This window comes from Camponotus vicinus, unplaced genomic scaffold, assembly GCF_025532165.1.
Source record: "Camponotus vicinus isolate PSW18456_S1 unplaced genomic scaffold, iyCamVici1.0 SCAF_10, whole genome shotgun sequence".
NCBI classification, from domain to species: Eukaryota; Metazoa; Arthropoda; class Insecta; order Hymenoptera; family Formicidae; genus Camponotus; species Camponotus vicinus.
In genome coordinates this window covers 7,948,256-7,964,584 of record NW_028141946.1, presented here as the reverse complement: position 1 = coordinate 7,964,584, position 16,329 = coordinate 7,948,256, and the positions used below count along the sequence as shown (strand labels likewise).

Below are 16,329 nucleotides of genomic sequence, written 5' to 3'. Positions count from 1 at the left end.
TTTACTGATAAAAGAGTAATCAAAAATGTATATACAAAATGTTCAACTTTAGTGTTTCATAACTTTTTAACTTTTATATATTTTTCCGTTTATATAAATGCGATTATATATTTCAATCTTATAAAAATCCGTTTTATAAGTATAAAAACATTTCGATCACACGTATAGAAAGAAAGTTGTGCGCGGTTTAAGGGTTAAATATCCGGCTTTCAATGAGTCGCAACTTTATAAGGGTTCTAGATCGAATTCACGTTTATACGATTTCTCTCTCACTTAGAACTGTTTTAATCCCGATATAGGGTTGCACAAAGTGACCAATCGTTCAATATCCGCGATTACGCTATAGTAATAATAATAATATACGCTATATAATGATAGTTTATAATTTTCATCAAATCGTTTATAATTTTCAATTTGTAACAATAGAGGAAACAAATATAAATATATATATATATATAAAATTAAAATAATTATAACACATTCCAAAGATTATAATTTAATTAAAAAATACATTTTTCATTGAACGGATTTGTCCATATTTTTTTATATCCACGTGGGTTAAAATTCTCTTGAAACTCACTTTTCTCATAAAAAAAGATCTCGAAAATCAGCGATTGAAAATTAAAAGTTTTCGAAAAAGTGACCGAGTAATTCAAAACTTTTTTTCAGTCTTTATTTCATTTCAAGTGAATTTTATAGATTTGACGATTAGTCGTGAGAAAATAAAGTAATGCCGGAAGTAAAGTTATGATAAACGACAACCTCGTCCGACATTCACGCCAAGAAAAGATCGACTTCGATTGGATAAAAGAATTCATAGATGAAAGACGACGAATTTGTTCTAGATTCGGAGCAACTTATATATTACTGCAGCTGATGGGAGTGTGTATTCATGCATTCGTAAAGATTCGCAATTCGCAAATTTACGCACACGTGTGCGCGAGTACGGAAGGGAGATATCTGGCGGCACGATAGGGCTATATAGACAGTCTATAGCCTCCCTTCTGTCGACAACCGTAACCTTGCTGAAGCCAATCTAATTTGAAAATTGGAGAGGTCAGTGTCGGGAAATCGAGAGGGACGGAAGAGAGGGACAGAGAAAGATGCAGCGGATAGTGAAGAAGCCGCGCAAAGGGTGGAAAGGAAGAGTGGGAAGACTTGAAATCGCTCATTGTATGTCGATTTCGAATCGCTTATAACGATTCATTCGGTATCATTTAATTTTGAAAATATTTCGCGTGCCATATAATATCGGAACCAAAGAGATGTTTCGTAAAATCAGGGAAGAAAAGATATAATTGACTATAATTATAGCCATTCAATATTTCGAATATTTGAGAAAAATACACGAAAGACTTTGCTATTATTAATTAATTAATTGTTACGAATCCATATATTGCGATATAAATAAAAAATAAAAATTTCGCGCAAAATGTCGTCAATCATGTACGGCTTGCTTATATACGATTCGAAGAAATTAAGGTGGAAAAAATGAAGAGGGTTCTCACGAGTCGTAAGGTGAAAAAGGTCAAACGACCTCGACGACCGACGGAGGGAAATCCCCTTTCATTCCCTTCCTTTCTCTCCTATATAACAAGAAAACTGCGCGCAAGAAAATTGCGAAGGTCGATTCGGTGATTACACCATTGCCACTATTATTTCATTAAACGAACGCAGAAGGTACGACTCGCTCTTTATTTCGCTCTTTCGCATTGTCCATCGGAATGAAAACGTACAAACTCTTCGTATACGTGTGTGCATCTTCAATGTATAAAATCTTTAAAATATTTTTCACTTTAAAATATTTTTGTTTAATATTAAAAAAGAATAAACTAATTTATGTGAAGATCCACACATACACACACAATTATTCTCGTTCAATTTCATGAATTTACATCGCGCAAGGAGAATCCTTGTATACCCTTTCTATTTACGCCCCCGCAACGATAAGCACTGTCATCATTATTGTTTCCTTCGCCGTCCGAAGAAAAAAGAAATGGAAAAAGCAAGGCTGATTATCGGTTATTCGATAACCATCTCTCCCAACTTTGACATTAACGATCTTCTCGCGCTTCATTAGGCAATAAATACCGCCCTCTCTCCCTCTCGTACGTAAAGTTTGGACACGCCGTGCAAATGGCAACGACTAATTGAAGCCGTCTCGAGTCGCAGTCATCGTATTTCGTATTTGGCAAAAGAATACGACGAGAAGAAAAGCTGAATCGCCATAGCTTCGGACAATGAACGGCAATAGAAGCGAATCGAGACACCCTGATATTATCTGGAATCGCGGTTTTGACATATATATTCTCAGAACTCTATATTTGCACGTTCTTTTTCCTTTACTCGCTATTTGGTACTATTTTTCACGATTACCTACGAATATATTTCTTATATATTTCTTATATTTATTAATCTACAACATCGTATACGAATGTTTATCTGCTCCCTAATTTTAGTTTTTATATTTATGCAAAATACAGTTGATCCTCAGTGGTTCTTGATAGTTGAGAAGGGAGAAATTACAGTTAAATTATATTGATTTTACTTTTGCAAATGAGCAAGATTGGAAAGACAAGAAGAGGGAGATAAGAAAGACAGGATGTATTTAATACAGCAAGTACCGGACGTGTTGTCACTTATGTTAGGCGATTCGAGCCGCGATTATTTTTTCGGACTGTCCGATCATAATCTATACATAAAATGACATCGGTATTTTTTTCCCCTCGCAAAAGTACTTTATATATCAAGAATTACATCAACGATCTTATTCTCTTCTGCGATACATTTATTGCCTTCTCTTACCTCGCGTTATTTACCTTTTTAATGGTTGCTTACGGAAAAATACATGAAAAAAAAAAATAAATAAAATCACTCTGTGGTATAATTACATATTTAAAAAAACCACACAAAATCTATTTCTCACTAAAATATGTATAAATTTAAAGTTTATTTTTTTGCATTTATCGAGTTTTAAATCAAATATCACATTTGATTCCGAAGGCTTGGTCTTTAAATTCTCTTCAATATTCAAAAAATAAAATCTCATATAATTCTAATAAATTTTATATCCTCTCCTCATTTATATTATGGACGCGATTAATTAAATGGAATAATGCACATAGATAACATAAATTTTAATTTTAACGTGATCATTTTAAAATGAAAAAACTGCTGTATAAAATCTCTTTCTTTCTCTTATCATTCTCGTTCCTTTCTCTTTTTTCCCTTCTCAAGAGGTCAACGTCTGTCGATATCGGTCCAGAACGGTAAAAATGGTCAGTGGGATGCACAAGGGAGCAGGGAGGGAAGATGCTGAGTCGAAAATACATATATACGTCATTCGATAGCCAGCCGGTCGAAGTTTTCGGATTGTCTGAGAGTCGTTGATCAGGCATCGGTCCAAAAACCGGCCGTGTCGTCGCGACGCTCGAAATTTGCATCGCTATTTGCACCGTCAATCTCGCCGATCGTGGCGAGAAAGTCGGGGAAAGCTTCACGTGTATCAAGTTCTTTTTCCATCCATTTAAACTTTATCATTCGTAGCCTCACATGAGTATTTAAGCAATCAAATTGTTATAGTAATATCGAGAGAGAATCAAGGAGGTATAATTTCAGAGTTTTTAAATTTTGATACTGAAATAGCATTTTAATTTATCGAAATTATATCGATTCCGTCTTTGTTTAAAAAAAAAATAAAAGAAAAGATCTAAAAAATCCATCCATTATTCCAAAATCGAAACGAAAAACGATTGTCTTTTGCCGAGTGGTAGAACCACTATTCTCGTCATAAGACAAGTTGCGCCTAAGGAGGTCGGGTGTTTGCCTCCGTTTAAAAATATACGTCATATCCCCTTCCATCCCCCCCCCCGCTTCGCGTCTTCTCCCCGCGTGGCCTGCTATACTCTTTGCTTCCTTCTCGTCTCTTTTTCCCTTCTTTTTCTCTACTATCGTCTTTTTTTTCACGCTTCGTGTTCATCCTCGCACGCATTCAAATGGCGAAAAAGAGAGAGAGAGAGAGAGAGAGAGAGAGGAAAGAGAGAGATGGCAACACGTCGATCAGCAGCGTTCAATGATTCACGACGAAAGAGTATTTTGGAGCGACGATCAATAGCTAGTAGTTATACGAAAACCCGTGATTTTCAGCAGAGTAAAATCCACACGTGGAGAATTTCAAATCCCGTTCCTACGATCCACAAGATAGATCGCGATTCACAAAGCATAGATCTGACTACGACGACAAAAATAATTTCAAACTACAAAAAATCATATCGTATGAACAATGTTACCGAGAAACTTGTAACTTTAAATGTCAAGACAATGATCTATAAAATCTGTTGCATAAAAGTGACCCGTTATATTTTTTGTCATGAAAAAATTCAAAGATAGATCACAATAACGTATATTCTAATAGCTTCAAGATATCTGTTTGTGTTTTGAAATTGTTAATTTTCTTTATCAATAATATATAAATTATAATAGAGTAAAATTTAATAGCGAGTGATATTTAATTAATAATATAAATAATAGTCACTTCTCTTCGGACAGGATTACATATGTCAAATTTGGATCTTTGTTCGTTTTAATATTGTGAATAAGAAAATAAAAAGATATGAAATACATGTACAAGAAAATTTGTAATTACATATTATAAATAAGAAACGCGGGCGCGTAAAGAAATTTGAAATCTCTGGACAATTCGAAGAAAAAAAAATATTCTCGAAAATCCAAATACTCTACACTAATCATTATTAATCTTCTGTTAATTTAATGGTAAATTGGCCGTTCCATTTGTGATTATTCAGCCATTATTTTCGGATACGCCTGAATGCATCGAATTTATGCGCCTATTCGCAAAAAAATTATACTATTACAAAAAATCAAAATTCTCTTCTGCGTATTTACTCATTTTATTGTTAGTTGGAAATCGCATACGCGCGAGAAAGGTAGAGAAAGGAGGAGGGAGGGGGGGAGAGCCCAACTATTATCGCGATAATTAACAATTTCCCGAGTCATCGGATCGCAAACGCGCCTGCTTTTTACATTGAGGTCGAAAGAACATCGAGTCACACGTCGCAACATTGCACTTATACCCTTCAACTTTTCTCTCGTTTGCACTGCGCTTTAATTGTGAGAGATAATGAACCATCGATTACAATGTCAGTGTCAACAATCTTATGTAAATTCTATGGTCGAATCAAGAAGTTATTTGTTTCCTCTCGATTACAGAGATGCGTGGACGTTGATTTTCGCGAATGCAGGATCAATATAATCGATGAAGATATATACTTATATATATTTCTTTTAATATATTTGTAAAAATTATTATGAAAATGACTGAGTACCACATGATGTATTGTTTTCGAAAACGTGATTTCATGTTCCTCTCTCTGAGTAGATTTTAAAAAAGATTCTTCAACGATTAATATACATATAACTCCTTTGAGATAGCTATCTAATCAAAAACCTAGAAGATTATTTCTAAAATAAATTGATAAAATAAATCAAAATATTTATATAAGATGTAATTGTTATGTCATATCCAAAGTCTAATTTTAACTTATTGTTGATATGTTTTAAAAATGCGCCAACTTTGACTTGAATAAAATGCAATCTCGCAGAAATTATTTCGTCTTGTCTAATTAATCAAAACTTATTGTGTTCTTAAAAAAATTATAATAATATATATAAATAATAATCTCGCATATTTTATTAAATTAAAATATCCTATACCTATTATATCATTTTTCAATTTCAGTATTATCTTAAATTTACCACAAAGTAAAATTCTATTAATGTAAAGTTTAAAATTAATAAAGGAGAAATTTTTATTATCTGTTTGCGAAAGAAAGAGATTAATTTTTCAAATATTCTTCAATTTTAATAATAAATCCAAGTCATTAATTTTTTTAATTCTTCAATAAAATTTAAAAATAACAACAATCATATAAACAAAATTAAAAAGAAAATGCGAAAGATCTGGCATTTTGTGCATACAATTAACGATTTAAGTTGGATAACGTTTTTCCACGTCTTACGATATCTGGATTTCCGATTAATTGTCACAATTAATATCCCGTAATCGCGAGGAACGCGAGAAGAAACAACATTATTGCCAGCAGCAATATTATCAGTTAGCATCATTGATCGAATAACATTGTCGTGATAAACACGGATACATCATCCGCAGCATCGTGCAGTTTCCTTCCTTCGTCGCCGGCTCGTTAAACGCGATTCATTATCGGACGAGAGGAAAGGTGAGAGGAAAGGGAGCGAGGGAGGGAAGATGAAATCGGCGCCGCGCCTTTTTTCCCCCCTTTCATCTAACAGCGAATAATGAAAGCCCGTTTGGCTAATATATATTGCACCTGCTAATTCAGGCCGTCCTAAAGCCCGCGGTTATCGCGCGTCGCGATGCACCTGCATTATCGCCGCCATCATCTACTAGCGTTGTAGATCTCGTGCATGCATCATAACGTCGATCTCTTTTCACTTTGCTTTGCGCGATATAAACGCTAAAAGAGAAAATAGACGGCTCGGTAAAATCGAACGAATAATCCCGCCGCGATTTTTTAATCCATTTCTCAAATGTCTAATATTTTTCCAAGAGATTCGCACGAAGAATCCTTTCACTCATACGCGACAAAAATTTAATTGCATTAGAGTTAATTTTGTAGACTAATATTTATAAGAACAGTATTTTGCGAGTAAGAAAAATGGCAATATATTAAAGGTCTGTCGATGAGTGTTATTTTCCAAGATGTGAAAAGTGACGAAAAAATGTGACAGCCGAGCGTAAATGTCAATTGTCAAAAGCCGGCGTGCCGTAACTTACAGTTACATCGCTCATATTTTTCCTTCATAACACTGGCCTGTTTCGATGTTTCATAGCGCGTGCATATAAGCGTGTCAAAGATCAGGGATCGAAAAATAGCGGAGTTACGCGTTTTTTCTCTTTCATTATGCTTCATCTCTGATTAAGTGAATGGTAATTTTTATACGCAATATTCAACAATATATTCTATTTTTAATTTAGATATCCCGCGAAATATATTGATGATCCTTATATAAAAAAAATCAAAACCGCGAGTATTAACCATTTTGACAATTAACGTGCTTTGAAATGGGCTTGCAACAAAAATCTAAATGTGCTATAAATTTTTTAAATTTATAACAATTTAAAGCCCTTCGTAACAGATCGACAAAAGCTGTTATTTACCTGGATTTTCATTTGAATGCATTTATAGCTCGGTGTTAATTATTTTGCTTTTATTGTTTCGATATTATCAAATATACATACATATATACATACATACATATATATATATATATATATATATATAAAAGTTAAATTTTAAATTTTATAATGATTTATTTGTTAAATGGACTAATCCTAAATTACTTTTGTGCTGTAAAATTAATTTTACAAAGATTTGAAAAATTATATTGCTTTTGATATCAAGATTTCTTCCCCAAATCGACAAGAATCTCCGACATCGCGCATTCCGGATCGAAAACTCGCGATCAATGTACAGACTGCGAAATTTACCCCCTTTTCTTCTCTGCCCCCCTCGCTCTTAAACCGATAATCCGCTTCCCGAGCGCGCACGTGCGCTCATCAAAACCAAGGGGAGGATATGAAGGGAAAGAGGGGAGAAATGAATCTCAGAGATGCGTTTACTTACATTGTTGCTTGTGCCTGGACTCCATGAGCATCATTTGTTCGTGTTTGTGCCACGCAGCGTCGGTAGTGTCGGTTCCGGCGATGCCCCTCGCCCCCGCGGAGGGTGGCTGGACACCTCCGCGTGCCCCACCGCCCCCGCCACCGTACTCCATAACGGCGGTGGCACCCTACTCCGCCCTTTCGCTGCTGCCCTCGGCAGTCCTCAGACGCTCACAACATGGAGCCGGTCCTCTTTCGATGCCGCACACACAACTGCTCTCTATATTTCCTTCCTTTTTTCCTCTCCCCTTCCTCTCCCCTTTCTTGGTTCTTGGCTTTATCCGCGATATTCGCGTTCGCCTCTTTCTCGACGATTCCTACGCAATATATCGGCTCGGTCAGCCTCCGTGAGAGAGACTACTCCTCTGTAGGAGGGAGAAACACCGGCGATTCAGATTGGGGAGCATCGAAACAACGTCCAAACAACTGTGACGTGACGTATCCTTTCGCTCTCTTCCGTCGTCGTTGTCGTCTTCGTCGCCTTCCTGTCTTTCACCCGACGACTCGGTCCTCTTCTTCAGGAGAAGCACCTTGAATCTTCCCTCGTTCGAGGGAACTATTCTCGAACGTTTCGCTTCCCGCTTCTCGTCGGCCAGGGCGCGTTTTTCTCGCTCTCATACGAAAAATAGCTCTTATTTACACGCACACTCACGAGAGACTCGTCTTCTCTTATATTTATATATATATACATATATTTATTTATATATGTATATGTATCTTGTGTTTCCCCCGTTCTCTCTCTCTCGTTTTTTCTTTCTATAATATATATACATATATGTGTATTATGTATGTATATATATATTTCTTTTATCTCGTTCGCTCGCTCTCACACTTTGACTAAACTTTTACTAACTTTTGGCGGTGATCCGTTGCGGTCTTTTTTTCTTTTCCTTTTCCTAAATATATATGTATACAGTCAGAGGGTTCAGCCTTCGTTTTCTGTTTGTTAGCAGGTGCGTATTTCGAAAGGGGGAAGTGAGGAGTGGACCGCCTATTCACTTCGCGTCGCTGTCAGCCTTCATGCTGCAAATCGGCGGCGGGATAATGCGATAATACCTGAAATCAAATTAGAAAAAATATTAATATGTTGACATTGTACTATAGACGATTTATATTCGGCGAAATTTCGTGCTATCGTTGCGGATATTGCATCGAAAATATTGTGTATACTGTGCAATTCCATAATCGCATATATGTATTAAAAAAGCTTAATTTTATATAATAAAAATTTTTCTAATAAATCCAAAATATAAAATATATATATTTATATACATATATATTTAAATTTAACGTATATATATATTAACTAAATGTATAAATCATAATTTTTATTACTAATATATATTAAATAATATATATATATATTTATATATATATATTTTTTAAATATAAATATATTAAATGTGTGTAATACATGTAATGCAATAATATAATGTATAAAAATTGAAAAGTTTGCAATTCTTGAAAATGAAATTTTAAAAAATCTGAATATCTCGTCATAAGACTCTCGATAAACCATGTAATGAGCGGATGGTGCCCCATCATGAATTAATAATTTCTACAAAGTAGCAAAACGATCTGTATCCGAGAAGCGCTGAAGTACGGATATTATTGTCGAAAATCCTACCGAAATCGTTGCGAAAGCGGCAACTAATTCGCTGATGCAACAAAGTTTATTTCGGTTTCAGTAGCAAACTAGCAACCGTTACATTAGCACAGATTGTTGCAAGCCGGCGGCACAACATCCAACCTTCGACCAATCGTCCTCCAGATGCCGGTTCTCAGACGGTTCGATTACGATTCACAACGTCCTCGCGCGATCGTACTCTCGATATCTCAATAATTCATCGGCTCTTCTCTCTCATCTCGGCTTATTATTATCCCGATTATACTCTTTTTACGATGAGCACGATTGAATGTACGACTGTACATGCATTCGTTCCATTAAGGTGTCTCAAAATAAAATTCATCTCGTATAGTAAAATCTGGGATACGCGGATTTAAATAGCAGATCGGGTCAGCTTTTCGCGTACATCGATCCGCGGTAACACGTTTCACGACATATTGTCGATGACGGCCGTAGAGCTCTGAATAATTTTACCAACTTATAATATCCATTTCTTTTTTAAATAATTTTACAAAGCTACTCACAAACCTATATATTAAAAATTCTTGAAAATTTTTTTAAATATCTTGCGTATTTTAAATTTATTTTAAACTTAATTTCGACTTGTGTAATTCTTATTTATGTTAAACTTATTTTGAACTATATTTTAAATTTGTAACTCTAGCATTTCATGTCAAGCCGCCATCTAATTATGTGCAATTTTGTGGTAATTTCAAGTATCGCTTCTAAGATTTTATATACAAATATTGTTATATATAATTTTCTATTTTTAAATAAATATCTACAAAAGAAAAGTGTGTAAATAACATATGTATACGCGGATATGTCCAGGATTTAAATCGATAAACTTGAAATTATACTGAATTTTAAGCTCGGACGTACTAAAATTATTTTTATTTAGATATTTAGAAATTAAAATCTAAAAATTAGAATTTTAGAAGATGTCGAAAAGCTTAAATTTATTTGAAACTGGCTTTATGATCGCGAGAATTTCAGTTGTTCGATCGATCAATCTATCTTCGACCATGTACCACGGAAATGACGGCAAGAAATGACAAAAAAGTCGTGGCGACACTCCCCGCAGTGGCATGAATGGTCACGATCGACCCCCTACACGCAAGGAAAAGCTCACTTTAAAGCGGGTAATCACACTAGCACGTCCTTATCTTAAATATATAAGTATCTCGTTAATGTATACATATTTGGCGCACGCACAGGAATTAATGGAAAAACAGATTAAGAGAGAGAGACAATTATTAATTTACAGGTCATCAATCGGTGACCGATGAATGAGAAATAAATCGAATCAAGATAACGCTAAGAAATTTGAAAGAAGAATGTTCCAGCAGGCTTTACACTTTAATTAAAAGTGTTATTATTCGACGTGATTAAACAATTGTTTAACAATTGGATGTTATAGCAATTGTCGAACAATATCCAACAAAAAAACAATTTTTTATGAAGCAAAATTTTATTTCTAAACTTTCCTTTTTTATGGAAATCAAGTTTTACGTAAATGAATTTTAATAAATCTTTAAAAAACTTTTTTCTACATAATATATAATAATTAATAATAATTAATAAAATTTTCCCCCTCGAATCTTTTGCATTGCGTCACTAATAATTTTATAACTCGTTGCGATAATCAATACACACGTATCATTAAAGATAATCTAAAGTTAATATTGCGACGCAGCCGACAAAAGTAGAGCAAATGGATTCACACGTGGTACGCAAGTAACCCTTTGATTGAATATTTAATATTACGCAAGTCACATGCGGAAAATCATGTCGATCGTCGAGAAGCATATCGTTTCCCTTTCCTGCCCTATATTCTTCCTTCTCCTTTTCAAGTGCCTTCCACGAAGCAACTTTATGACGACGTTTAACGATATTCATGAACAAAAATGTGTGACACACGATACGCTTTAGATTCGAGAGGTATCTTTAAATACATTCGCGAACAAAAAAAAATAGAGTAAATACGATCAAATATTTTTATTGAAGTTTAGTATCTGTATATGCATTAGTACATATCAATATCAGATAAGTGAAATCCGTTTTTCAACTGCCAAACGTATCAATCTTGAATTTTCAGTCGATAGGAAATCATTATTGTAGCATCTCTCCAATCCATATTTATAGTTCAACTATACATATATATATATATGCACATATCCATTTTTAGAAAATGTAATCATAAATTTTTTAGTATTTATAGTTTCATCAAATGCTTGCTTTTAAAATAATTTAATAGTGAGCTTTAATGCTTTCTTGTACAATAATTACTGTTAATTTAAAAAAAAACCGCAAACAATGTTTATGCTAAAATTATAATAAAACACGTATAATTCTCTTTTAAAATATTTTAAAAGAAAATTACACTTCTCTCTCAATATTTTTTCATGAAATAAATTAATTTTAAATAAAAAACTAATTTTAAATAGAAAAAGAAAACTAATTTTAAAATAAATTAATTTCAAATAATAAAAAAACTTTATAAATTCAGTGAGATTATATTTCTTCATTGTATAAAATTATTATTATTATTTTATTGCTGCTATTATCTTTATGTTCTTTCATTATTATTAATAATGCGTTTATACATTTGAATTTAATACGCTAAATTGACTATTATAATTGAGCTAATAATATTAATTAAATTGTAATTTTATAGATATGTTATGTGTATATATGTATATATATAAAATATCTATAAATCATATAAAAAATTTAATGACGCAATACTTTGTTTAGGAATTGATTTTTTTATGTTTCTTATAATTTTTATAATATTTATAAAGCTTTGCAATTAATTTCTTGTAACTTAAAAAATTAGAAATTTAAAAATTGATATAATAAAAAAAGAAACAGATTTAAATCTCGTATTTTTTACACTCTTGGAAAATTATTTTTATGCTGAAACCTTTTTTTTAATCATACCTGAAAATTTTTAACTCGAGGCCGACTTTCCGATTTTATTTTCTCACACTATCTTTCTTTCTTTCTCTCTCTCTCTCTCTCTCTCTCTCTCTCTCTCTCTCTCTCTCTTTATCACTATATGTGATCATATAGATTGTCTCAAAATTGCCATCATTTTTCGTATTTCATCAATATATTATACAATATATTTATACACTAATATAAGCTAATCCATAAACTAATGTTTTAACAATAAAACCTATAGTTTACAGATATATTTTCTTACATTTTGTATTTTAAATATTAATTTAATTTGATAATTGAACTGTAAAAATTCCATTGAAATATCGATTAATTAGAATGAACCAAAAAAGTTGAGAATTTTATATTTATTCTAATTTAGTCTAATTATTACAATTTATTCAAACTCCTCATTCTCGTATAAATAAAAGTCATGTCGACAATTCTGAGACAAGCCTTATATACCGTAATGTAAACACAGTTTTCCCGGAAACCGTACGACTGTTATTCAGCTCATTATAGATTTCGATCAACGACAACAGCAACAATGATAACAGCGAATTGCACACCGGTGCGGGCGGCGGATTAAACGCGATGTAAACGCGGGACGGATTTTCTTGGTCGCGATGGCGAACATATGTTTCCTACGTAGCCACGCAGCACGTACCCGAGAGCTTTTGTTCACGGCGCGCCGATCGATTCGAGGGATCGTGCAACATTGTGCGCTCCATAGAAACAGAACGAAGCGCTCAGGTTTGGGCCAGGTGGTCTTCGCCCTTCCCCACTTGACGCGACGGTGGAACACGGCACACGGCAGTTGGTAGGAACGCGAAACCCGCGCGCACCGCATCAACAGCTGTTTCGCGCGTTTATCGACGATCTGGAAAATCTACCCGATTCACCACCGTGCGCCGAGACTGGCTATCGACTTGTCGAGTCGGACGAATGTTATGTTGCGATGCTACGTATCGTAGTGATGCGTGTTTACATTGTAACGTTTATCAATATCGTGATATCATTTCCGTCAACTTAGTGTTTTCCTTTCCCTTCCCGTGAATGAGAAATCAAAATTCGGACGTACGACGTAATTAAGTGCTAATTTATTGCTCTAATTTCGAATTTATCGCTCCTACCAATTAGCGGGAAATTGATATTTATGGACTGACATGAGGGTTGATGTAATGTTACGTTAACACTCCCAAATTTCCCTCCGAAATATATTTAGCGAATTGTAAACGAAAAACAAATACAAATATCAATTTAGTAATTATAATTGCTAATTGTTAATTAATCGTATTACACGATATTGCAAATAAATTTCAAAATATGTTAATTTTTATAGATGCAACAACAGAAAATACTATAACTGTAAATATAAAATAATGAAAAATAATAAATTAAGAATATCAGCTTGATTTTTTCCAAATTCACACCGAAATTTCCTGCAAAATTCAAGATTAGAGTAACATATTAGCAATAAATTAATGCTCACTTATGCTACATATATCCGAATTTGATTCCTAATAATGGAAGTGTCAGATTAACAGAGGTCTCAAAATGTGGGATCTAATATTATCGTATCTATCACTATCTTATCCATAGATAAGTGAATGTCTAAACGCATAATCCGATCGACCAGCTCTAAATTCGTGTCTCAAAATGTAAATCATACATATATACAGACACATACACACACACACATACCATCGCGAAAATAAATGAGCAATAAATTTACAAATAATTAACTTAATAAAATTATAAAGAAACGTAACAAAATTATAAATTATTCACCCATAGTTATTCCCCTGATGTCTCTCCGGATCTCCTGTTCTCTTGTTTCTCCTTTGTTGCTTCTTCATGGCACTTATGCGACACTCACAAAAAGTTATTACGATTACACGATTAGATTAGGTTACAATCGCGCTTGCTTTAATCTAAAGAATACGACGATTGTACTTTCCATTCCAATACTTTCGACATTAATCATATTAATGCGATGCGCATTTTATTTTACATTTTATTGCGATGAAAAGATGCGAAAATCATGAGGTTACGATTCGTTTGACTTTTGAAAAACCACGCGGTCGAATTCACACAATGCTGTTCAATAGTACGCATGTACTTTATATATATTTTACTATCTTTTATTATAAATTTTAATTGTAATAATGAACTGGAAAATGATCGCGTACTTGTCATGACTGTGGTTCGTGAGATACTACGCGACTCGCATTGTTATCTACTCGAGTCTCGTAAGAATGACAACAAGGTGACCGCGTGTAAACAATAACGCTCTCAGATAACGCCGCGAAAATTTAACGGCGCTGTTGTTTATACGCGATCATCTTATTATTTATTATCTATTGAAATAAAATTCGTGTTAAATATGCGCGATTATTTCCTACAATTTTATTATATAATAAAAAACACAACTGCCATAATATCTAAAATACGTATATATACTATTAATTAACGGGATATATAATTAATATATATAATATATACTATTAATTAACGGAATATATAATTAATATAATATTTATTAACGGGAAATATTATGTGAATTCGATCGCATGATTTTCGAGAAGATTGTAAAGATTTCGTGACGCATCCTCTCATCGCAGTACAAAATAAAATGTCCAATATCACATCGCAAGTATGAAAAGTGATGGTTGTGTTCTGGTTATTAAAGCGCGCGAGATCGTAATTAACTTTGTTTTTTTCGCAAGTAAATGCCATAAAAGAGCAGCAAAAGACGAACGTATAGTACAAAGAGAAAAAGAGAAGATTATGAAGCATCGAAAGACGGCAGAATAATTATGGCTGGATAACTTATAATTTTATTAATTTATTGTTATTTATATAGATTAATTGTTCGCTTATTTTTGCAATAATAACATTATATTGATATAAGATATAAAAATGTAAAAATAACTGATTATAGGTTATGTTTAAATAATCGTCTGTCCATGAGTCACATGCATATGTCAGATTTAATGATTGTATGTTTCGAAATTTCCGTTAATCTTTCATCCATCCTACAAAGTTTCAAAAGTGAAAAGAGAGATAAAATATATTTAATCATACCGAAATAATATTTTATAACAATGTAAAGCGACAGTTATATGCATATAGTTCAGATATAGATGCATAAATATTGAATATAGATATTTCAATCGGAGAGAAGATTTACGTGATGAACAAAATATCATTTCTATAGCGAATGAATTTTAAAAAAGATCTGATGATAAAAAAAAATATCGATTCTTAAATAAATTATACAAATAAATAATTAATACAAAATATGAATATGCATATGTATATCTATGATAATTAATTTGTCACTAAAAAAAGGAGTGCAAAATGTAAATCTGAATTCTTTAAATATCTATGCTACCATTAAAAAATCAGCGTATGAAAATTACATCTAATGAACCATTCTGTGATGAGCATTTTATTCCAAATAGAGGCTTTTTGAAATTTTAAGGTCACTTTTTTGTTTAAAATTATTTATTTTCACTTAACACATAGTATCATCCTAGTAGAATCACCAAAAGAATCTACAACTTGTGAGATATTTAAAAAATTAATAAGTTTGAAATATTATGACACAAAATATCTTGTAAAGTATACTTTCCGGTAACTTTGTTTTAATACTTTTATAAGTCAAACAATGAATTGAATTAATTTTTCTTATAATTCTATCTCCCTTAATATACTTTTTTATAAATATCAATTTTTATATAACAAAAAACATGATCTGACTCTGTTTAAAAAAAATAAAGATAATCTGAAAATCTCGCAAGTTGCATCCGCCTGGAACAAAAGGTATTAATCACGGAATATCTTCTTGATCAAACATTTATGTAAAATATTTTTTTTCTAAAAACACATGCTTTACGATTTAGTAGAGGTAACTTTTAGTGACTCATCCCAATATTCACAAGCAGCAAATATTTCTTGTTTATAGCGCGGCCAACATTCACGCCATATTAGGCGGAACGTGCGTTTAAATGCGTTGGGATGCAGCGCGCGG

The 16,329-nt window shown here is 33.0% G+C and overlaps 1 protein-coding gene across 6 annotated transcripts in view; it reads right to left on the bottom strand.

The window, feature by feature from the left end:
• The window catches only part of Mnb (minibrain), a 77,370-nt gene that overhangs the window by 50,786 nt on the left and 10,255 nt on the right, over nt 1-16,329 (bottom strand). For 5 of the 6 annotated variants that reach the window (XR_014435501.1, XR_014435500.1, XM_083080685.1 and 2 more), the window contains exon 2: nt 7,686-8,779. Coding sequence is in view for 4 of the 6 variants with exons in the window: in XM_083080685.1 (XP_082936811.1) it covers nt 7,686-7,836 (151 nt within the window). In the remaining 2 variants the exon portion in view is untranslated. Of the gene's footprint in view, nt 1-7,685; nt 8,780-14,084; nt 14,479-16,329 lie in introns of those variants that run through there. The other variant, XM_083080687.1, reaches the window with a different exon arrangement.